This window comes from Pan paniscus, chromosome 2, assembly GCF_029289425.2.
Source record: "Pan paniscus chromosome 2, NHGRI_mPanPan1-v2.0_pri, whole genome shotgun sequence".
NCBI lineage: Eukaryota > Metazoa > Chordata > Mammalia > Primates > Hominidae > Pan > Pan paniscus.
In genome coordinates, this window is record NC_085926.1 from 87,368,813 (window position 1) to 87,393,797 (window position 24,985).

Sequence of the window (24,985 nt, forward strand, 5' to 3'; positions counted from 1 at the left end):
AGACACATATTTCTATAACAAGTCAATTCCTATACAAATAACAGATTTAAGAACAAGAAAACCATTATTTTATTATTTATTTGTTTATTTTACTTTAAGTTCTGGGATACATGTACAGAATGTGCACGTTTGTTACATAGGTCTTCATGTGCCATGGTGGTTTGCTGCACCCATCAACCCATCATCTAGGTTTTAAGCCCCACATGCATTAGGTATTTGTCCTAATGCTCTCCCTCCCCTTTCCCCCCACCCCCTGACAGGCCCTGGCATGTGATGTTCCCCTCCCTGTGTCCATGTGTTCTCACTGCTCAACCCCCACTTATGAGTGAGAATATGCAGTGTTTGGTTTTCTCTTCCTGTGTTAGTATGCTGAGAATAAAACCATTTTTTATTAAGGAGAAAGAAATGGGCTAATTTGGGGAGGTGGTGGCTCTTAAGGTGAAGGTAACCAAGATCAGCATCAGAAAGCCTAAATCTTCAATTTGTGTTTTCTGTACTACAGAGAAGAGAATTTCAGCATGAAGATTACTTGAGAAAGCATAAAAAGGTAAAACAGCTGGAAACAACAATACAGATAATACAAAAATGATTATTATGTGATATGGTGTGAATGTACTCCCCAAAAATTCATATGTTGAAACTTAATCACTAATGTGATAGTTTATTTAGAGGTGGGAACTTTAGGATGTGATTAAGTCATGAGGGTGGAGCCCTCATGAATGAGATTAGTTCCTTTATAAAACAGGTGTGAGGGAGCTGCCTACCGCCCTTTTACCCTTCTGTCCTTCTTGCCATGTGAGGATACAGCATCTCTTTCTTCTTGAGGATGCAACAGCAAGGTACCATCATGGAAGCAGAAAGTAGCTCTCACCAGAAACAAAACCTCTGGGTTCCTTGATCTTGGACTCCCCAGCCTCCACAAATGTGAGAAATAAATTTCTACTGTTTATAAATTACCCAGTCTGTGGTATTTTGTTGTAGCTGCACAGAGGGGCTAAGACATTACGTGCCAAGCACTACTTTGAATGTTTAATATATTAACTCATTTAATCCTTGCAACAGCTATTAGGTTGGTGCAAAAGTAACTGTGGTTTTTGCCAATTACTTTTGTACCAACCTAATATATGAAAGGTGGGCTAATGTTATCTCTATCACATATGTGATGAAAGAAACACGGAGAGCTTCAGTGAACTGGCCTAGGTCTTAAAACTTAAAAGTCACAGAATTGGTCACAGACCTGGGCAGTCTGTGTCCAGAATCAGCACTCTCCAATGTGATGCTATCTTTCTTCAAAAGCTGAACAAGGAGAAGAATGCACCCATTCAAATTATAACCTGAGGTACCCAAAGATGAAAAAATGGCAAATATTTCAGTTTCAGAGGAGGAAACTATGTTATGAAATACTCCAGAAAACAATATATATTTAAGTGTATCATGCCCTTTAAATAAGGAGCGATATAATAATACAAAATGTGTACAGGAGAAATGTGGCCACCAACTAATCAGAATGGACTCTAGCTAGACTGGTGCAATCAGCTGAATATCAGCCTTCTTCAAACTATGGGAGAACAAGCTATTAGAGTACTGAGTTTAAATAGTAAATATTTCTATTTTGTCTTTATTGTAATGAACAAGCCCTGTCTTTAGCTCCTGCTGTGCACTTTTGGAGGGTCTTCCATATGGTTGCTCCTAAGTATTTTGGCATTTTCCCAACTGTTACAATTGGGTCAGTGGGGGGGATTGTATAGGGGTAATAAAACAAGGGTGACTGCAGCAGGGAGGAGTACGATTACTACACACATAACAGCTTATTGCCTCTCATGCGTTCAAGCACAGCTCTATGCCATTCATTACAACAGACAGCCAGGGCAAACTGCCATAGAGCTCACTCCAGAAAAGGCCAGGTCTTGAGTGCAGAGACTAAATCTTCTCACTTACATGTCTTCCTAATGTTTCCTTACTTCATCTTCCCATATCTAGAATAACTTGAGGAGAAGCAAAACAATTATATCTTGCATATTACTACATCATTCTTAAGAAAGTTTTCTTGAACAGACTCTCAGCTAACTTTTAGCAGCAGCAGCAGCAGCAGCATTATCAGCGGCTATGAGGGCTTGGATATCTCAGGAGGGGAAAAAATGGGAAAGGCTGGCCTGATTATCATAAATAATAATCCTTGAGACATGATTCATAAATCCAGAAGTGGCTAATAATATTGGCATTATTGTTATAGTGTCAATATTACTAGCCACTTCTGGATTTCTTCCATATCAGAGATCATATTTATGAAAAAAAATGCTACCATTATTTTTATCCTGTGGAAGGCAGTGTTGCTTTAAACAGTAGAGACTATATACACGTACGCACGCATAGGTTGTATTTTCCATTTTATACATGCAAGGATTCTTTAAATAATTCATTACATTTTTTTCTTTAACATGATATGCAGTTTTTCACAAAAAGCCCAAATAAACGGCTGTGAGGAATTCTAACAGGATCACCGTATAGCCATGACACTTTATGATTCATGATTTACAAGAAATCAAGAAATAGAGTTGGAGACATTTAGACCAGCCTACAAATTTGTGTGTGTGTGTGTGTGTGTGTGTGTGCGTGCGTTTTAATGTTTCCAGGCAAGAACCTTAAACAAAAAGTGTAGCATTAAAAAACTTCCCTTCGTCCCCGAGACCCCCCAACTCTAGACACTGGATCCCCGGAGACCCACGCTGGGTCGTCGGAGTCTGGAGCCGGGGTCGGCAGGTGAGCGGCTAGGGTCCTGCGGGGGTCTGCGCGGTGCGGGACAGGTCGCCGAGCCAGTCAGTGCCGAAAGGACCGTGAACTCCAGGGGCCAACAATCACCGGGTACGGAACTCAACGTTTCCGCCAGTTCCTGGATTACTCGAATAAAAACAAACAAACAACAACAACAACAAAAATACTAACAGCAATGGGACCATAATAAATCAACTCGGAGTGGGTACAGGCGGTTCCGGGACAACCCACACTTAGTCTAGGAGCCCGGAGATCCCTCATCCAGCTTTCCCCGGGGCAAGGGGTGAAGCGCTAAGCAAGGCTGATCACTGTCCTCAATCATCACCCAACCCACGCACAGAAGCCGTAGCCCCACGCTCTCCTATCCCCGCCAGCCCCAGACTCGCCCCGCCGCCAACTCCCGGCGCGGGAGGAACTGGCAGCCGCGGACGTGAGGAAAGCGGCCGCGGCTTCAAACTCCGTAGTGCGCAGGCGCGACACACAACGCGCAGGCGCCGCCTAGAAGTGACTTCTCCAAAAAGTGTCTTAGTTCCCGGTCACCTGAGCTCCGGGTGACGCGGCTGCGGTAGCTGCGGATACAAGCCTTCCGCGGGTCCTGCCTGGCGACCCCGACCTCCTCCTGCTGTCTCTCCGCTCCGCCACCCCGAACCCGCCAAGGTCCTGTCCTTTTCCTCCTGTCCGTTGCCAGCGTTGGGCCGGACCGGGCCGAGCCGGGCCGCCCGGGCGCGGTCTTTAACCATGGCGTCCCTCTTCAAGAAGAAAACCGTGGATGGTGAGTTCCAGGCCGGGCAGAAGGGGCCCAGCTCTGCGTTTTCTCGGCGTCTTTCGAGGCCTGCTGGCCGCGATTCTGCCTACTGTCCCTGGAGGCGGGGCTGGATCAAGTGGTCCCACAGGTGACCGCCCTCGCCGCACCACTTCTCTGCCTCCCTCTTGCTTCTGACTCACCTCACCTTAGGCTCACCTAGGCAGCCTGGTTGCTTCCCTATCCTCACAATTCCCCCACCCTCGGGTTTTCTTCAGCAGGATCCTGAGCGTTTCGAGGAGGCTAGCGGGGTGCTGCTGGCCCTTGAGTGTCAGTAGACTTGGAAATCTGATGGATTTCTTGTTGGTTTCCTCTGCTTCGATTGTTGCTCTTCAGTTGGGCGATATACTACTTGTAGGCATCCATACAGGAAACTGGCAGTCTCGGAATGGGGAGGGGAGGGGATAACAGGCTCCAGTTAGGAAATGAAGTTGGGTCTGGGTGAGTTGCTTCTTTAAGAACACCCCATCAGTAAAGAGATGTGAAACAAATGCTTTTTTGATTAACCCCAGTAGAAAAATAAACCCAAGGGAAGTGCCCAGATTTAGTTTTCATAATGGATTTTTCTCCCTTATGATTATTTTTTGCCAACTAAAGTAAGAGATGGGGTATATATTGTCTTCATAGAAGTTTAACATGTAAAGATAATTGTGTTGTTTCCCGCATTTAGCTTAATATCATCTTAAGAGGGGAAAAAAGTGAATGTAAAGGAATGTACAAGTTTTATGGTGCTCATATGCGATGCCTATAATGTGTTTATATAACACTTGATGTTTTCATTGATTGCTACCAGGAATTAAATTCATTCAAGTTATTTAAAAATTGTGTTCCCCATTATATGTTTAGTCTAGGTTGTTGCTGGTTCAACCAAAGAATCACTTCTTTGTAAGGGTCTAATTCTGCCACAAAAGGAGCAGTGGTAGCTAGACAGTGATTGGTACAAATAGGGTGCTCAGTCCAGACCTGGACGTAACTCCTTCATTCCTTTGTGTTGACTGTTCCAATGCCAGCAAAATTATTTTGGGGAGGATAACAAAGAAGTCATCTCTGCTCTGCTGCTGTACACTTCATTTCAACACATAATCTACTTTACCTCTAATTTATCAGATGACATAATACATTTTTCCTTACTCTGGGTGACTGAACATTTTTTTGATTTATTGACTTTTTATTAAGTACCATTTGCAATACCTGGAATAACTACCAACTTGTTATATAAGGTGATACAGTGATGTGAAATGGATTTTATGTGTGCTTTTCATGAGAATGCTGCTTAATCTTTAATATGGCACTTTATTTTTTCAGTGTTTTAGCTGCCACTGTTGTGAGCTTCACTTATTTTACAGTACTCCAGGGAGTGGGGGTGGGGGAACGATTTATTTTCTTTTTGCTTGAGTTTTATATAGTTACAGTTTTTTTTTTGTTGTTTAGTTTTATATAGTGAGAATTTACTAAATGGAGAAAAAATGGTTTCATCTCCCTTACTGTGTTGTTACAATTAGAGTTAATTTTTTTTAACAATAAAAGCCAAGCATACTAGTTTTAATCGCCTAATACCTGTCAAATATTTTCAAAGACATAAATCTCAGTTCTGTGCTTCCTGGTGCTTTTGGAAATTTAGTGACTATTGTACTTGAAGTGTAGAGGAGAGAAAAAAAGACAATGGGGATGTGCAATGAGTGTTTAACTGTATACTCATTTGCAGTTAATTCTTCCAAGAAATAATGTTTTTGCTGAATAGACTTATTTGTAAAAGAGTCTTAAGGACTCTTGCTAGGAACTATGCCACTAAATTAACCATATGTGCAATTTCCAAATGTAAATTTGGCCAGCAGGTACATTTACTATAAACTACCAAGATGCATACTTAATGTTTTCTTATATTATTGTGTCAATTCCAGTCATTTACTGACATCTTAATAAATAGATCTGTATTTTCGTTATTTTGACATAGAGCTTTACTTTTTTTATTCCCTGTTTTATTGAAAGGAAGGTTTTTTTGTTTTGTCTAAAAGGTGACAACATTCTTCTTGGTAATGAGGCTGTATATTATGAATATGAAGTTTAATGTATTTTTATTTCTCTCAGATCGTTGGATTGATCATGAGCTCTTTTATTGTATGCTGACTTTTAAATCTGTTCCAGCAGTAATGAAATTCTGATAAATAAGGGAAATACGTACCTGCCTATAGATATGGGGAATAATTGAATCTTTTTTTCTGTTTGGATTGGCTGGAAGAGTTATATACTGTATCATTAAAGACTACTGCACATGTAAATTTAAAAGGAAGACAACATTACAGCACTTATTACTATTCAGAGTTATGTTTAATTCATTTTGACACAAAGATGAACAAGTCTCTGCAGTGTATACTTTGCTAAAGAAATTAATGAGATGTATACCTAAGAGAAGGGAAGGATTCTTTGGAATTTGAAATTACAGTTGAGTACTACTTGGTTTTTCTTTTACCTGTGTAAGGATATACATATATATAGTGTATTATGTTTACCTACAGTGTTTATTTTCCCCCTTTGTAGATTAATAGTGACCTATTTAGGGAAGCTAATTATGAACCTGTAAATCAGGATCCCGCTAGGACTTGTCACAAAAGCACAACTAAACATGCTTAAAAGTGAAGTTCTTTAAACACTATATAATTTTTGTCTGTTAACCTCAGTAAAGACAAATTTGACTAAGCCAACACTGTGCCAAGCATTGTGCATGCCATGTCTTATTTCTCATAAAACGTATAAGTACTCATATAACATCCTTATAAAATGAGAAAAGCAAAGGACTAAGTCGTGTGTTCAAGATCATACAGCTATTAAGTGTCAGAACTAGGACCTCATCCCTTTGAGTATTATTATTACTTTTTTCTTATTAGAGATGGATACATGACACAGTTTAATTTTGCTCTTATCAAGCACATGGAATTCTCAGCTTTTGGTAGATACCATGCAACGTTTACATTCTTTCTGGAACCAGACTTTTCTTTTGGAATTAGTGGTAGAACTTTACTTTCTAATGGTGGTGGAACTGGAAATAACCCACTCCTGACTCTCCCTGGACACAGCATTTCTTCGAAAGTATGGCCAGTTTCTTTTTGCTTTTCATCTAAACCTTTTGAAGGAGGAGTGATGTCTTATCTCCACTTCTTTACTTAATAGACTGCCTCCCCCACCTTACAGCAGTTTGCCTTGCATGGCATGCAATGAGATGTTGCTTAGATCATCAGTAACTTCTAGATTGTCAAATCTAATGGCCATTATTAGTGATCATCTCTTGGGCCTATGTTTTGCATTTGATCCTGATAATTAATTTATTCTCTGAAATTCCCTCTCTTAACTTCCAAGACATAGCACTCTCTTAATTTTCCTCAAATTCGTCTGACCACTCCTTTCTTTCTCCTTTCCGTATTTATTTTATTTTTTTTTCTTTTTCTTAAACCTACCCGTTATATGTTAGTGTTCTTCTTGGTTCCTTCCTACGCTACCACTGTTCTAACTGCATTCTCTCCCTGCATGATCTTATTTACTCCTATTTTAATTATAACTTAAGTACTGATGGATCCCAAATTTGTGTCTCTAGATGTATTTTTGAGTTTCAGGCCAGATATCCAACAATTTGCTGAATATCTGTACCTAGGTGTCTCACAGTACCTCAAACTCAAGATCCCAAACAGAACTCATCATCATATCCTTTGAGGTATCCTCTTCCAGTGTTGACAGTGCTTGATGTTGCCTTCTACCATCAACTAATTACCAAGTCATGCTTCTTTCGCTTCTTAAATATTGGACACATAGGATCTTCCTCTCTGTGTCTGCAACTCTTTCCTCTATTCAGATCCTACTTACCTTGCACTTTACGATATCACCTTTTTGCTTTTCTTTCCTGTAGCTTCATAGCCCTTAAATCCTTCATCCACAAAGTTGGGTATGTAATTGAAACTTGAACCCAAATCTGACTATGTTACTCCTCAGTGTAAACCCCTTTATGAAATCTCTGGCACCAACAGGATCCACTGTGAGTGTTTTAATAATGAGTGTATGGCTCTCCTTGAACTGGCCCTTCCCTTTCTTTCTAGCCATGTCTCTGGACATTTTAGCATCCAGCAGCACTGTTCTTCTGTTCATTGTTATCTCCCATACTCTTTCTCACCCTGACATATTTTTGCTTTTGATGCCCTTATGCCTAGAATTCCCTTTTTCTCTTCCTCTAGCTAAGCTGAACTATCCTAGGTTTATTTCTTCTCAAAGTCTCTATGAAGTACTCCTTATGTTCCCCTTTTGTGGCATTTCTTTATGACTTGGATTCACTAGAACCATAGTAGACCCTCCTGCACTTTCAAAGTTGGATAATGCTTATTCTGAGTCTCTTCTACATTCCATATTTGTAAGGGGCTTCAGAGTCTTCAGCAGAAATGAAAATATATCTGCAAGAGTTTCTAATTTAGAGATTAAATATCTAAAATAATATCATTTACTAACCAAAGTAGTGTTCCAATATCCAGGGCTTAGAAGAGTCTGGATCCACACTTTGCCACCCATTGTGAACTTTAGTGCAAGTTAGAGGTAATTTGAAGAACCCTACAGAGAAAAGAGGAACAAAGCTTCTTGGCTTTTGCCTCATTGGGATGATATTTGTATATGCTAGTTGTCTAGAGTTCAGAAACTGTGAGGTTTTGACTAAGTTGGGATAAATCCCCTTTCAATGTATTAGTTGTGATGCCACATTTCTGATGTTAAAAGGAAATAAAACGGAATACCCTTCAGAAACATTTTTTCTGTATTCCAGAATAAAATACACTATTCTCATGGTGGTACCTGCGGAATTCAGATCTTTCCCAGGATGCTGTGTGTTCCTTTAGTGCTTCTTATTCTGGATATTTAAAAAACTCAAATTTTACTTTCTACTTAACCCCTACATTCTTGACATACCAAAGAAAAATAATTTAACATGGGATTGAGGAACACAGTATACTCTTCTGAGCATTTTCTTAGAAAAAAACATTCTCCCTACTTTTAGAACAGATATTTCTGTAGGAAAAATGTGTTCCCTCTGTATTTCTGCATCCCCAGCATGACACCAAAGACAGACATTTCCTTTCTGGCTACCATTTCCTATCTTCAGGTCCATTGGCCTGTGAGGCTTTTCTTCCAGGACACATTGCCTCTCATTCTCTCATTTATCTAAGATGAAAAATGTGCTTTGACAGTTTTCTGAACTGCAGTTTTATTGATGATGTTACTAAAGCCTTTGCCGTTGAGGACCAAACGAGACTCAAAAGTCTACTGACATGAGCCCATCTCAAAACCATCTTTTAGCTCTTGAAAACCACTGGCATTTTTATGTTTATAAATTGGTTCACATGAATTCCTCAGGGCTTGAGTGACTTTTGAGAGTTACTAGTAGGAGAAAAAAATTATTTTTGCTACCGCATATGCTACTGTAGGGCTTGGCTTGACTCCCCAATTTCTCTTCAGTATTTTGCCTCTTCCAAGTCCTGCTGTTTTTCAGTTTAAACCTGGTTCTTAAGTTAGTTGGCTCTCTTGACGATGTATAGGTAGAATAAAGCTGTTGGCATGATCCCCCTTTGTTCTTTTTGTTTTCTATAGTTGCCTTTTGTTTTCTTTTTACCGTGTATTAGAACTGATTAGTTAAGCTGATAATATTTGTCCCTGAGTGTCAGATATACCATTCCCAAAACCTGAGAAGCAAATTTGGTTTGCATATCAAATTCTAATTACTTTGTACCCACTCTCACTGTCATTTTCCTTCTGCATTTGAGTAAATCTTGTTCCTAGAACCAGAACTTTCTGGATAGTGACCTTTAATGTTTCTTTTTAATGCCTTAGCTTTTGAGTTTGTCATATTTTTGCAGTTTTTTTTTCTCTTCATCAAGTCAAGATGAAACATCCTTACGTAGCCAGGACTTCTTTTCACTTTACTGTTCATTGGCAAGCTCCATCATGCCTAGTTAGCTGAATTGACGCTCACTCTGGGCTTTTCTTATATCCATAGCACAATCAGGGTTTGTCCAGTGCTGTTACCAGTGTCACAGTGCTCACTATTCCCACTTACACTAGCTGTTACAGAGCTTGCAGGTAAAGTCTAAAGTAGAAGCTACCTCTTCCCTGGAGATCTTGATACCTTAAAACCAGTTAGTGGAGATTATAAAGTAGGATGTGGGAACATTTTGTTTCTATCTCAATTGATATGATGATTAGGTTTAGAGTAACTGATAGGCAATAAAATCAATAGATAAAAATGTATTTTCTCAAAAGAAATACATTTAATAGTAGGAAATTTGGCTTATTAGATTAAAAAGTCTGTTATGACCTTATAGTGAAAAACACAGCATACAGTATAGTGGCTACTTGTCTAGTAGATCAGCTTGAATCCTGCTGACCGATGGTGATTTGCATACTGTCCCAGCATTCTTGAGGCATTCATCCTGAACTGCCTTGCAAACTTGAGATAGCTCCCCACCTTCCCCCAAAAGAAAGGCACTTTAAATAGTATTACTCACAAATTAATGAATGTCCATATTTATACTTGATAATTACTTTTTGCTTTTATCCTCAAATGTACAAATTATATCTGAACTAATGGTAGGGAGGACAGGCATGATTCAAGTTGGGGCTTGGCCTCAAACCCCAAGTAGAGAATTCTGGTGAGCTAGACTGGACCACATGGGAGACCTTTTTTGTTTTGTTTTTATTTTTTATTTTTTGACTTTTTATTTTTTGTAAGCAGATAAACCATATTGACTCAGAACCAAAAAAGGCAGAAACACCTTGTGTCTCTTAAGTCCAAGATTTAAGTCTATGATCTTATCACTCTACTGTAGACCTGTGTATTTCCTTCAGTAAGAAGAACCTGAAAGACTTGAGATAGGCTTTTAATGCCCAGAGTGGAGCCGGCCTGGGTGGCCTTTTCTAAGTGTTGTGCTGGGCGTGGGTGAAAAGAGGGTGGTGGATGAATCAAGCTTCCAGACCCTTTTTATCTCACTGAATGGTAAGAGAGAGAATATACCATATCATATCCATGTACCTTTGGCATTTTTACAGTGTGAAGTTTTCTATTACCACCTATTATGATGTCTTTGAAACAAACCACAAGGTAGATGAAGTCCTAGAGAATGAAAAATTCTGTGTACACCTTTATCTGCCTGAAGAAAGAAGCAGAGGATAGACAGGAGTCAAGCACTCCATCTCTCTTAGGTGGCAGCAGTACCCTGTACATGTTTCTGTCATGATCTTGCCTCACATTGAAAAATCGGGAAAGTAGAAAGTTATAAGGAAAACAGCCAATTATTTCAATGTTCCACATTTCCATTGTAGAAAGCTACCTATCATGTTTCAGATTTTACTATTGTTAAATTATCTTTTTTGACAACTGATTTTGTTTTACGTTTTAAAGACATGTGTTAAATATGCCTGTAAGAGGAATCCTTTCACATTTCAATGTATATGTTTGTACTCCCATAGATCGCTAGTAAGTATGATATATTGGGATGCTATTTGCATGAAGAAAGGTGGGACTACAAACAAGCAAATAAATAAATATATGTATTCCCTTCTCTTAAAGAGATTGTAATCTTGGGATGGAATCATACCTACTAAGAAATAAATCTAGTGGATAATAAATTTGGCTGTAAAAACATTAAAATTGCCTCAGACCGTTCTCATATTATTCCTTCTGAATTATCTAGAAGACCAAATTATTAAATGTGGATTTAATATAGAGATTGTTTTAAAAAGAGAAGAGTAATATGTTAGTTTTATAGTATATTTTTATTGTCTCGTATGAAAATATGTTTTACTGTCTTTTCCTACTTACCATAATATGTTTTAAGGTGTTGTGATTATGTTTTAGTATGTAACATTAGCCGCTCTGAGTTTATAGCTTAGAACTGTTTAAATATTAATAGGCCTATTAACAACTATGAGGCTGTGGAATATGCAGTAGTTAATTTTCTTTATTTTTCTTTTTATGATATACAGTGACTGTTATGATACATATAGTTACATTAAATTGAGAAAAGTTAAAACAAACTATTTTAATTAAATTACATGTTTTGTTGAATTCTCATGTAATAATACTTGTTTTTCAGTAAAGATGGCTATATCTAGCCTTGACTCTGATTCTCAGACACCTATTGGGTGTTCAGCAATTCAGTTCACTTCTGACGGTAATTATCTAGAGTTAGGGCAGACTCTATAGGTGAAAGACAGTCCCACAAGACTGCCCTACTTCAGATGCCACTTGAAAGATACAGGTTGTGCTTCTGGTGAGTACTTCTGACTGACCAGGGTTTTCCTACAACTTCATCTTCAACTTTGATAATTCACTAGGACAACTCTCAGAACTCATCAGAGTGCTTTATTTACTGTTACTGGTTTATTTTAAAGTATACAATTAGTAATAGCCAAAGGGAAGTGATCCATAGGTCAAGGGTCGAAGGTGGAGGACAGAGCTCCCATGCCCTCTCTGTGTGTGCCATCTTCCTAGCATATCAGTGTGTTCACCAATTGAGAGGTTCTCTGAATCTCTTAGGTAAGGTTTTTTTATAACCTAGTCTCAAGCACCCACCTCTCCTGACATATGGGGGTGGAGTTAAAAGTTCCCACCCTTTAGTCAAGTGTTTGGTCTTTCTGGTGACCAACCTCATTCTGAGGCTATCAGCTACCCTCCCACACCTACCCCATATACTCAGATATGGTACAAGGAAGCTTGTTGTGAATAACAAAAGACATTCCTGTCATTCAGGAAATTCCAAGGGTTTTAGGCCCTCTGTGCCAGGCACCCAGGATGAAGACCACATTTATATTTTTAATATCACCCTCGTAATGAAAAAAAAAGTATGTAGATAGAATTTTAGATCTTAACTTTCAGCAGTTGCTGTGCACCTGTGTCAATTATCTGGCCACAGTTTAACTTCTGAGTATAGTGGCTTGTCTTTCTGAGCAGTACTGTTGTAGCTTGTATAAGACCATCATCACCACCGGGCATGGTGGCTCACACCTGTAATCCCAGCACTTTGGGAGGCCGAGACGGTTGGATCACCTGAGGTCAGAAGTTCGAGATCAGCCTGGCCAGCATGGTGAAACCCCGTCTCTACTAAAAATACCTAAAAATACAAAAATTAGCCAGGCATGGTGGCGCATGCCTGTAATCTCAGCTACTTGGGAAGCTGAGGCAGGAGAATCGCTTGAACCTGGGAGGCGAACCGAGATCGTGCCGTTGTACTCCAGTCTGGGTGACAAGAGCGAAACTCCATCTCAAAACAAAACAAAACAAAACATCACTATCTGATACTGACAATTCATCTTATACTAGTTGAGTTTAGGGAGTCCTTAGTCCTTAGTACACAAAGGGGTTGTACTCCAGAAGTTCATTTATTATTTGAGTTTAAAAATTAGAGCACATTTTCTATGGAAACAGTGGGGTAAGTGGTAAATGTTTTTTATATCAGTCCATTGGCTTTGACAAAATAGGGAAGTAAGTCCAGAAGAGGATCGCGTGTGTTTGGGTGTTAGCGGATGAAGAGGTTCGTGATTCCTTTGAAAGACAGGGAAATGAGAGCATTTTTGTTATTTGGGGTCAGCCTATAGATGTCTGAGGAAAGATGTGTATTATGGGCTGAATTGTCCCCCCTGCCTCCCACAATTCGTATGACAAAGCTCTGACCACTCATGTGACTGTATTTGGGGATAGGGCCCTTAAGTATGTAATCGAGGTTAAATAAAGTCAGATGGGGCCCTGATTCAATGACTGCTATCCTTAGAAGAAGAGAAAGATCCACAAGGAAAAGGCCATCTGAGAACACAGCAAGAAGGTGGCCATCTGCAAGCCAAGGAGAGAGGCCTCAGGAAAAATTAAACCTGCTGGCACCTTGACTCCTTTCAGCCATCTGAACTATGAGAAAATACGTTTCCATTGTTTAAGCCATCTACTTTGCGATATTTCATTGTGGCAGCCCTGGCAAACTAATACAGCATGTTCCAATCCATGCTCTAGGGGACACTAGTATCTAGGAAATATTAATAGGTATTTCTTAAAAACAGTTCTTAATACGTTTGGTCAATAATCTATGATATATTCTTCATTTAAGGATTGACAATGCATACCCATGTATTAAACATTCCCAGAAGCCTTGAAGCAAAAAAATGTGTTTAATTTTTTTTTCAGTTTCAACATTTCCCAAATATATTTATCTGTGGATCATCCATGCCCTCTCTTTTAAATGAAATGTGTGTTTCCCATCAAGTCTCACTCATTTTAGAAGAAGAAAGTAGGTGGCAGGAGAGAAAGCCCCCTCTTTCTTTATCTCTGTTGGAGATGTGCTATGGTTTCATATTCCTGTATTTCAACAACAGGTAGAATAAATACCTCATTAGTAAATCCTGAGTATTAGATGCCCACCAGTATAAAATTGAGAAACAGAATAAGCAAAGGAGATACGACAGATGTCTTGTAGGTAGGATATAGGAGCTTTGACATCTTATTTTAGCTTTTATTCAGAAAGTAATTGTGGTTGATTAGTTTTATCAATAATATGACTATAGTAACTATTAACTGTAACTATTATAACTATAGAATAACTATAATTATGCTAAAAAAGATAAAGATTTTTGGCTTTGATGTTTTAATTGAAGTTAAATTCTATAACATTAACCATTTTAAAGTGAACAGTTCAGTGGCATTTAGTACATTCATTCACAATGGTGTGTTACCACTACCTGTATCTAGTTCTAAAACATTTTCATCACCTCAAAATAAAATCCTGTACCCATTAAGCAGTTCACAATGGTGTGTTACCACCACCTGTATCTAGTTCTAAAACATTTTCATCACCTTAGAATAAAATCCTGTAACCATTAAGCAGTGACTTAACCATTGTCTCTTCTCCCCAACCCCTGCCATATACCAATTTGTTCTGTCTGTATGGATTTACCTCTGATATTTCATATAAATGTAATTATAAATTGTGACCCTTTCTATCTGGCATCTTCGCTTACCATAATGTTTTTGAGGTTCACGCATGTTGTAGTATGTGTCAGTACTTCATTTCTTTTGATAGCTACATGATACTCCATTGTATTTATATACCACAATTTGTTTATCTGTGCACCTAGTTGTGATCGTTTGGGTTATTTCCACCTTTTGGCTAATGTTACTAATGCTGTGAACATTCATGTAGAAGTATTTGTTTAAATACTTATTTCACTTCTTTCGATCTAAGAGTAGAATTACTCGGTCATACAGTAATTTGATGTTTCACTTTTTGAGGAATCACCAAACTGTAAAGCATAGTAACCAAACCATTTTACATTCCGACGAGCAATATGCAAGGGTTCCAATTTTCACATCTTCATTAACACTTGTTATTTTCCTTTCATAAAAAATTATCCTTTCTAATACATGTGAAGTAGTATTATTTTCTTTAGGACTAATGATGTGGAGCACACTTTTTATGTGTTCATCGGCCATTTGTGTATCTTCTTTGGCGAAACGTCTGTTCAAGCCTTTAGCTCATTTAAAAGTTGGGTTGTTTGTATCTCGTTTCTTGAGTTATAAGAATTTTTTGTATATTCTGCATACCAAACTCTTATCAGATATATTGTTTGCATATATTTTCTCTTATTCTATAGGTTGTCTTTTCACCTAATAATGTTCTTTAATGCATAAAATTTTTAATTTTCACCAAGTCCAATTTATCTTTTTTTTCTTTTGTTCTTTATGCTTTTAATGTCATATTTAAGAATGTAATGCCAAATCCCAGGTCATAAAGATTTACTTCTATGTGTTCTAAGGTTTAGCTCTTACATTTAGGTTATTGGTCTTTTTTGAGTTAATGTTTGTATACAGTGTGACGTAAAGGTCCAACTTTATTCTTTTTCATGTGGATGTTCAGATTTCCCAGTACTATTTGATGAAGAGACTGTTCTTTCTCTTGTTGTTGTTGTTGTTTTTAAATCTCTTTATTAAAAAGTTAGCCTAGTGAAGTAGTTAAGATCACTGGTTCAAGAGACAGAATGGTTGGATCCAACCAAATCTGGTATTACTACTTGCTATCTATGTGGCTTTGGGCAAGTCACTTAACCTTCCTAACATTCAGTTTTCTTAATTAAAAAATACTTTAATTCTTCAAAAGGTAGGTCTAAAGAATCCAAATGAATTCAGATAAATTAGAAAGATACTATAATTGAGAGGATACTTGCAGTTATCAGAGCATTTGTATGTTATTTACTCCTTACTATCCTTTTTTATGAAAAAGAAAGCTGAGGTTTCGAGTATTAACTAACTCTTCCAAGGTATAATCATGATGATCAAGTGGCTGAGGTGAGATTCAAATCCAGATCTGCCTCATTGGAAAGTCTGGTGTTTCAGTCTGTTAATATTTACTGCAGAAAACCAAACAGATTTAATAAACATATAACCTGTCTTCCTTCCTGAATTTCATATAGTATTAGAGTAAGGAAACATGAAAAGGGTGTGTGTGTGTGTGTGTGTGTGTGTGTGTGTGTGTGTGTGTGACATATATATGTGCTATATTAAACACTGTATACTAATCAGTTCTGTAGGGGAATATTTTATTGTGATGTAATACTTTTGGTTAAATCTCAGACTGTAGCATATTTGCATTCACCTGCTATCAATTCTTTATATTTTATTAATATTTATAATTCAGGTTTTAATATTTAATTTTTTAGCATATTAAAGTAAAAAAATATTTTAACATCTAGTAAATCTAAGGTTTTTTTTTTTTTTTTTTTTTTTTTTTTTTTTTTTTTTGGAGACAGAGTTTCGCTCTTGTTGCCCAGGCTGGAGTGCTGGAGTGCAATGGCATGATCTCGGCTCAACGCAACCATCACCTCCCAGGTTCAAGCAATTCTTCTACCTCAGCCTACCGAGTAGCTCGGATTACAGGCATGTGCCACCACACCTGGCTAATTTTCTATTTTTAGTAGAGACGGGGTTTCTCCATGTTGGTCAGGCTGGTCTCGAACTCCTGACCTCAGGTGATCCACCCAAAGTGCTGGGATTACAGGCGTGAGCCACTGCGCCCAGCCAATATAAGATTTTTTTTAAATCATGATCTGTGAATCCAGTATTTTAAATGGTATTGAAAATTTTACAACCCATAAATTTAGGTTTCTTTTGTGATTCTCCTAGATGTAATAAAGGAACAGAATCGAGAGTTACGAGGTACACAGAGGGCTATAATCAGAGATCGAGCCGCTTTAGAGAAACAAGAAAAACAGCTGGTAAGTAGAACGTTAAATTTCAGTTTAACTTTTCAAACAAATTTGGAAATTACTGTAGGAATAATTAGCTAACTAGGAAGAAGGCACATGGCAGGTGGTAAGTGATTTACTTAACTAAGAAATGGCAGTTAATGATTTTTGTATCTTCTGCTTACCTTTGTTTATTGTGTCATTCTGCTGAATTTTATTGGGATTCTGTGTATTCTGTTGATTATAGAATCAAATTATTCTTCAGTTTGTGAGAGTCATAAGTATCTAGGAAGAAAGATTGCTCCAGACAGAACCACCTTCTTAGTTAACAGGAAGATGAAATAGTCATGGAAAACAAAGGAAGGTTATTTTAAAAATTACATTAACTCATAGGAGTCTTGCTTGATATTTTAAAGATCATTGTGTCTTTGACAATGAATGTACTTTTATAATAGACTGGTCTGGTTCATTTTTAAATATTCTTTATGCTATGTTTTTATGTGTATGTTGCGTCAAATCTTTAAAAAATATCTTTATTGAGGGATAATTGACATGCAATAAACTGTACATATTTCAGGTGTACAATTTGATAGGTTTTTGACATATGTATAAACTCGTGAAACCATTATTACAGTCAAGGTAATGAACATACCTGTCTTCCCTAAAAGTTTCCTTATGCCCCTGGAAATCCCTCCTACCCATCCCTGCCTGTCTCCCTTTTTCCTGGTGAAGCAAATACTGATCTGTCTCTGTAGATTACTTTTCATTTCTAGAATTTTATATAAATGGAATCATATAATATCAACTCCTTTTTTATGGCATCTTTCATTCAGCATAATTATTTTTAGGTTAATTAGTGCTGTTTCATGCATTAGTGTGAATTACTTTTTATTGATGAGTATTATTCAATTGTTTGAATATTTCACAATTTGTTTATCTGTTTACCAGCCAGTGGACGTTTGAGTTGTTTCCAGGTATTGGTTATTTGAATAAAGTTACTTTAAACATTCAATCAAAGTTTTTGTGAACATGGTTTTCATTTTTCTTGGGTATATTCCTGAGAGTGAGATTGCTGGGTCATAGGGTAAATGTATGTTTAACTGCTAAAAAATTAAAATTAAAGTGCTGAAAAATTTGCAGAGTGCCTGTGATATTTTCTCTTCCCATTAGCAATGTATGAAAGTTACAGTTGTTTCACATACTTGGAGTTGACAGTCTTTAATTTTAGCCATTTTTGTGGGTGTATAGTACGTTGTCATTTTAAATTTCATTTTCTTAATCACTAATGATGTTGAACATCTTTTTATATACCTGTTTACTATTTACTTATCTTTTTTGCCAGAGTGTCTATTCAAATATTTTACCCATTTTTTCATCAAATTGTTTTCTTACTTAGTTACAATAGATTTTTATATATTGTGGAAACAAATGCTTTATTAAGTATATGTTGTACAAATATTATTTCCAAGTTCTTAACCTTGTCCTTCATTGTCCTAAGTGTGTTTTGAGGAATGAAAGGGTTTTTTGGGTTATTTTGATCAAGTACAATTTTTTATTATTTTATTCTTTTTTTCAATGTTGGAGTTTCTTACAAACGTCAATTAGGTCAAATTGGCGATAGTGTTTTCTAAGTCTTCTGTATCATTGCAGATCTTCTGTCTACTTGTCACAATTAGAGTGTATACATAAGAGTGGAGTTGTTAATATTTCTCATCCTTTTTTCTGTGATTAGTACTTTTAGTGTACTACTTAACTTTTAGTGTACTAGCCACGAGTGCCTAACTCAAAGTCAGTAATATTTTCTCCTATGTTTTCTTCTAGAAATATTACAGTTTTGGTTCTCACATTTAAAACTGTGAACCATATTGAATTAAGTTTCAGTATGGTGTCAGGTAAGGGTAGAGGTTCACTTTTTGCATATGGAAAGTCAGTTGTTTCAACATAATTATTGCTGACACTTTCCCTTGTCGTCTTTGTGGAAAATCAGTTGTCCAAACGTAGGCATCTTTCTGCGCTCTGTTCCATTGATTTACACGACTGCTTTTAAGCTAATACCGCATTATTTTTGTTAATAAAGGTTTAAAGTAAGTCTAAAAGACAGCGTTAATCCTTCCACTTTGTACTTCTTTTTTCATAATTGTTTTGGCTATTTTAGGTGCTTTGCATTTCTATAGGAACTTTAGAATACAAATCAATTTCTACAAGAAAGATCAGATTTTGATTGGGATTACATTGAATAGTTACATATTAACATTGTGTCATAAGACATAATAACATAATGTTAACATTAACAGAAGACATATTAACATCATGTCTTCTGACCTATGAAGTTATTATGTATCTCTCCATTATTTAGATCTCCATTTATTTAGATCTTCAATTTTCCTCAGCAGTGTTTTGTACTTGTTGAAATGGTTGTGTGGTTTTCTTTTTTAGTCTGTCAATACAGTGCATTACTTTGATTATCAAAAGTTGAATCAACCTTTTGTTCCAGGGACACACCCCACTTGGTAATGATGTATTTTTTTTAATGTATTTTCAGTTTGCTGAAATTTTAAGAATATCTGCATCTGTGTTCATAAAACATACTGATTTGTAGTTTTCTTTTTGTGTGGTGGTTTTTTTTTTGTTTGTTTGTTTTGAGATGGAGTTTCACTTTTATTGCCCAGGTGGCAGTGCAGTGTTTTTATTTGATTTTGATATCAGGGTAATAATGCTGGCCTAGTAATGCTGGCCCCATAGCTTGAGTTGGCAAGGGTCCCATACTCTTTTCTTTACTGGAAGGGTTTGTGTAGTTCTTCCTTAAATGTGTGATAGGATTCATCAGTAAAGTCATCTGTGAGTGAAGATTTTCTTTGTGGGTAGATTATTAAACTACAAATTCTTTTTTAAAATAGATATAATAGATTAGGTTATCTGTCTTATTGAATGAGCTTTGGTGGCTTTAGTCTGTCAAGTAACTTGTCCATTTCTACTAAATTGTAAAATATACTGATATATTGTTTATAATATGCCCTTACTATCCTTTAACATCTTTAGGATAAGAAGTGATGCCCTTCTTTGCATTCTCGGTATTTGTAACTGTGTTCTCTCTCTCTCTGTCTCTTTCTCAGTTGTTTTCATCATCAGCCTGGCTAGTGGTTTATCAATTTGATTGATCTCTTATTTAAAAAAAGAAAATAGCTTTTGATTTTTGGTTTCATTGATTTTCTATATGGATTTTTCTTTGTTTTTGTTTTTGTTTTTTGTTTTTTTTTTTGAGATGGAGTCTTGCTCTGTCACCAGGCTGGCGTGTAGTGGCATGATCTCAGCTCACTGCAACCTCTGCCTCCCGGGTTCAAGCAATTCTTCTGCCTCAGCCTCCCAAGTAGCTGGGACTACAGGTGTGTGCCACCACGCCCAGCTAATTTTTGTATTTTTAGTAGAGAGGGGTTTCACCATGTTGGCCAGGATGGTCTTGATTTCTTGACCTCATTATCTGCCCGCCTCGGCCTCCCAAAGTGTTGGGATTACAGGCGTGAGCCACAGATTTTTCTTTCCTAGTTTATATATATATATATTTTGTTTATCTTATTTCCCTACTTTGTGTTTCACTTGTACTTCTTTTTTCTATGTTATGTTGAAGCTTATGAAGTATTCATTTTTTTTCAAATACAAACTTCAATGCTGTAAACTCTTCTAAGAGCAGTTTTAACTGCAACTCACAAATTTTTATGTTGCATTTTCACTTAAGTTCAAAATATTATTTTCTCTGTGGTTTTTTTCTTTAACCCATGACTTATTTAGAACTATTATTTTAAAATTTCTGCTTATTTCTGATTTTCTTTTCATATTTTTCTTATGAATTTTGAGTTTCATTGTAGTTAGAGAGCATACTTTGCGTGATTCCAGTCCTTTAAAATTTATTGAGCCCTGTTTTCTGATGTAGAATATGGAATACTTTGGTGATTGTTTAGTGACACTTGTAAATAATATATATTCTGCTTTCAATGTTGGAGTTTCCTACAAATGTCAGTTAGGTCAAATTGGTGATAGTGTTTTTTAAGCCTTCTATATCACTGCAGATTTTCTGTCTACTTGTAACAATTAGACTTTATGCTTAAGAGTGGAGTTGTTGATATTTCTCATGCTAATTATGCATTTGTCTATTTCTCCTTTCAGTTCTGTCCATTGTGTTTTATATATTTTGAAGCACTTTTATTACACATTGAAGATTGTCCTGGTATCTTTATGTATTGATTCCCTTATATCATTATGAAATACCCCTGTTTATTTCTGGTAGTATTCCTTGGTCTCAAGTTTATTTCATCTCTATTAATATAGCCACTCTAGATTGGCAGGTTTTGATAAGTACATATATAGCATATATTTTTCTGTCCTTTTACTTGACTTTGTTTTTGTATAAGTTGGTGTCTTGAGATAGCATATAGTTAGGTTTGCTTTCTTATCTAATCCGACAGTCTGTCTTACAATTGAGGTATAAAATGGACTATTTTATTTAATGTAATTATCTATATTATTAGTTTTAGATCTATCACTTTGCCCTTTATTGCTCTGTCCCACCAACTCTTTGCTTGTATGTTTTTTCCTTTTCTCTTACCTTCTTTTGGATAGTCTTTTTTTTTTTTTTTTTAATTCTGGGCTCTACATGTGCACTGTTTTGTAGACTTGCTTTGTATTCATGGATGGAGATACTAGTTCTGTCCTTTCCATGTAAACATGTAGACTAAATTGCCTCCTTAGATTACTCTTTTGCTCTATGACTTTATAATAGCTTCTTCCCCTCTTCATGATCGGGGACAAAGGGTCTGTTATGTGTATTAGATCTGTTCTTCTGAAATAAATTATTGAGGACTACCCTTTAATAATTTTATTTTCTTTTGTTTGTTTCTTCTCTTAGGAATTAGAAATTAAGAAAATGGCCAAGATTGGTAATAAGGAAGCTTGCAAAGTTTTAGCCAAACAACTTGTGCATCTACGGAAACAGAAGACGAGAACTTTTGCTGTAAGTTCAAAAGTTACTTCTATGTCTACACAAACAAAAGTGATGAATTCCCAAATGAAGATGGCTGGAGCAATGTCTACCACAGCAAAAGTAAGTGAGAGCTTTTATATTCATAGATTTATAATTTTATCAACGATATTTAAATATCAATATTGAAAGCAGATGTAAAAGCACCTCCTGGTGTACATGTGGTACAAAATGTGTGTAATTTTTAGTAAAATGAGTTATAATACTAGATAATCCAGGTAATTACTTCTAGATTCTTTATTGATATGTTTTAATACAAAATTTCTTGTTTGAGGACAATCCGTTTTCTTTCTTCTTTTCTTTTTTTTTTTGAGATGGAGTCTTGCTCTGTCACACAGGCTGGGGTGCAGTGGCAAGATTTTGGCTCCCTGCAACCTCCGCCTCCTGGATTCAAGTGATTCTCCTGCCTCAGCCTCCTGAGTAGCTGGGATTACAGGCATGCACCTCCACACCTGGCTAATTTTTGTATTTTTAGTAGAGACGAGGTTTCACATGCTGGCCAGGCTGGTCTTAAATTCCTGATCTCAGATGATTCGCCTGCCTCAGCCTCCCAAATTGCTGGGATTACAGACATGAGCCACCACGCCCAGCCAACAATCCCTTTTTCTAAAGATCACATGTAGCTTCTAATTTTATGAAATTGACTTTTAAAAGTATTTGCTTTTTTCCCCTCGAATTGTCAGAAGATTTTTGACCTTCTTATCTCATTATATGTTCTGACTACTTTTGAGTGATAATTTCCTCTTGATTCATTTTTATGAATGTGTGAGAAGGTCACATGAATAATAAGAAAGATTTATCAGAATGTTTGTCTAGAACTTATGTTTAACTTACTGCATACACACACAAACACATTTTTCTATATCTGTAATCAGTGTTTTTACTGTAGTTTAAAGGACTCTGAGTCTTTCAGTTATTTGATAAATAAAGCACTCCTTGATACTGTTAGTCATCAAAAGAGGTTAAGACAGAAACTGTGCTTTCACAAATTTTATAGTTCAATTGGGGGCTTAAGATATGTCTCTTGGAACCTACCCACTATATATCAGTCATGCTAAGCTTTATGAACTGCACAGACCTTTGAGTAGGGTGATCTAAAAGACATTGCATAAGACAAAGGTTTTAAGAATATCATTAGATGTTAGATGTACAGAAGAGGGATTGTGAATATGAAGTGCAAAAGAAAAAAAATAGCCTCAGAGGAAAGTACAAGCTTTATGTTAGGGAAATGGTATACACAGGCAATTTATGTTATTCATAGTAGTTATGTCCCATGAAGTCGGGAACACTGAAATAGTGCATATTGAACCATTGCTCCCAGGGGAAATACTGAGTTATATTTCTGTGAGCCTTTGCCCACAACATTTTTTCATCACCTAATCTGTACCTAACTAACCTTGTGTTTCTGTTTAAAGATGCCATATTTAATATATAGCTGATTTGCTCATATTGAGCTTATGACTAATGGGACTATACCTCATTCTGGAACAAAGCTTATCTAATGTGTATTTTCTCCATAAAGCACATCATGTCCTTCTTTCACTTAGGAACACTGGGCAGCATGTTAATACAATGCTTGGGGATCATTTTTTATCAGTGAAATCACCAACAAAAAGCACAAAAGTGAGAAAAATGTGACACTAAGTAAACTATGGAAAGGACATTTAATTTGCAGTAAGAAGGCAGAACATCCCCTTGTTTGACCTCAGCTGGAAATGTGCATGTTGGGTGACTCACATGTTTTGCTGCTTTGTAAATGTCCACAGATGAGCATTAAAACACTGCAGGTATTCATTTGAGGTTACAAATAAATTTTAATGAGTAGGTAAATTCTCAAATATGGAATCTACAAATAAGGAGTATTAACTGTAATTGCGTTTTAGACAGCAGAGCACATGAAAGTCGAATGCTGTGCAAACATACAGTTAGAAGGAATAAATTCAATCTTTGATAGCAGAGTAGGTTGATTATACTTAACAAAAATATGTTGTACTTGGGTGGTGGACACCCTAAACACTCTGACTTGATCACTACGCATTATATACATGTAACAAAATTTTATATGTAACCAATACATTTGTGCAAATAAAGAGTAGAATGCATCCATTTTGTGAAGTACAAAAAGTACAGTGACACATTATAATCTTTAAAAAGAGAAAGTTTCAAGCCTCAAGCCGGGCATGGTGGCTCATGCCTGTAATCTCAGCACTTTGGGAGGTCAAGGTGGGCAGATCACTTGAGGCCAGGAGTTCAAGACCAGTCTGGCCAACATGGCAAAACCCCACCTCTACTAAAAATACAAAAATTAGCTGGGCGTGGTGGTGGGCAACTGTAATCCCAGCTACTTGGGAGTCTGAGGCAAGAGAATTGCAGAAACCTGAGAGGCAGAGGTTGCAGTGAGCTGAGATCACGCCACTGCACTCCAGCCTGGGTGACAGAGAGAGAGACTGTCTCAAAAAAAAAAAGAGAGAGAGAGAACATTTCAGTATACATTTTGTTTCTCAGTTACCTTATTCTTTTTGAGTGTCTGATTTTTGAGACAGTCTCGCTCTGTTGCCCAGGCTGGAGTGCAATGGCGTGATCTTGGCTCACTGCAACCCCTGCCTCCAGGTTCAAGTGATTCTCCTGCCACAGCCCCCTGAGTAGCTGATATTGCAGGCATGAGCTACCATGCCTGGCTAATTTTTGTGTATTTGGTAGAGATGGGTTTTCACCATGTTGGCTAGGCTAGTCTCAAACTCCTAGCCTCAAGTGGCAGGAGAAAACATAGCACATTTAAGGAATAAAAGATGTGTGTCTAGAGGGCAATAGTGCAAAGTTTAATCCATGTTAGTTCTCATAGGCATATTATGGAATTTAGCTTTTAGCTAAATTTAACAGCACTGGGAAGCCACTAGAGAGTTAGGTGTGTTGGGGGTGGGGAGGGATGGGGGGAATGCAGTGTCATACTTGGAAAGAATACTTGGGCTACAGCATTGCATGCCATTGAGAAAGGACTGTTTGCTTCATATCTTTGAAATCAACATGTTTTCTATTGTATGGTTTCTTTTAATATACTGAATTAGCTATATAATGCATACATATATGTTTATCATGTATGTATTATGCATCATATATATAAAAATGCAGTCATG

At 36.9% G+C, this 24,985-nt stretch overlaps 1 protein-coding gene across 2 annotated transcripts in view; it reads left to right on the plus strand.

The window, feature by feature from the left end:
* Positions 1–299: 299 nt before the first annotated feature.
* Positions 300–24,985, plus strand: part of CHMP2B (charged multivesicular body protein 2B) — a 31,209-nt gene continuing 6,523 nt past the window's right edge. The window contains exons 1-4 of one of the 2 annotated variants that reach the window (XM_055110158.2): positions 3,243–3,544; positions 16,381–16,511; positions 16,758–16,849; positions 21,720–21,914. In XM_055110158.2, the coding sequence (XP_054966133.1) occupies positions 16,430–16,511; positions 16,758–16,849; positions 21,720–21,914 (369 nt within the window). In that variant the 5' untranslated portion in view covers positions 3,243–3,544; positions 16,381–16,429. Of the gene's footprint in view, positions 3,545–16,380; positions 16,512–16,757; positions 16,850–21,719; positions 21,915–24,985 lie in introns of both variants that reach the window. The other variant, XM_003831511.5, reaches the window with a different exon arrangement.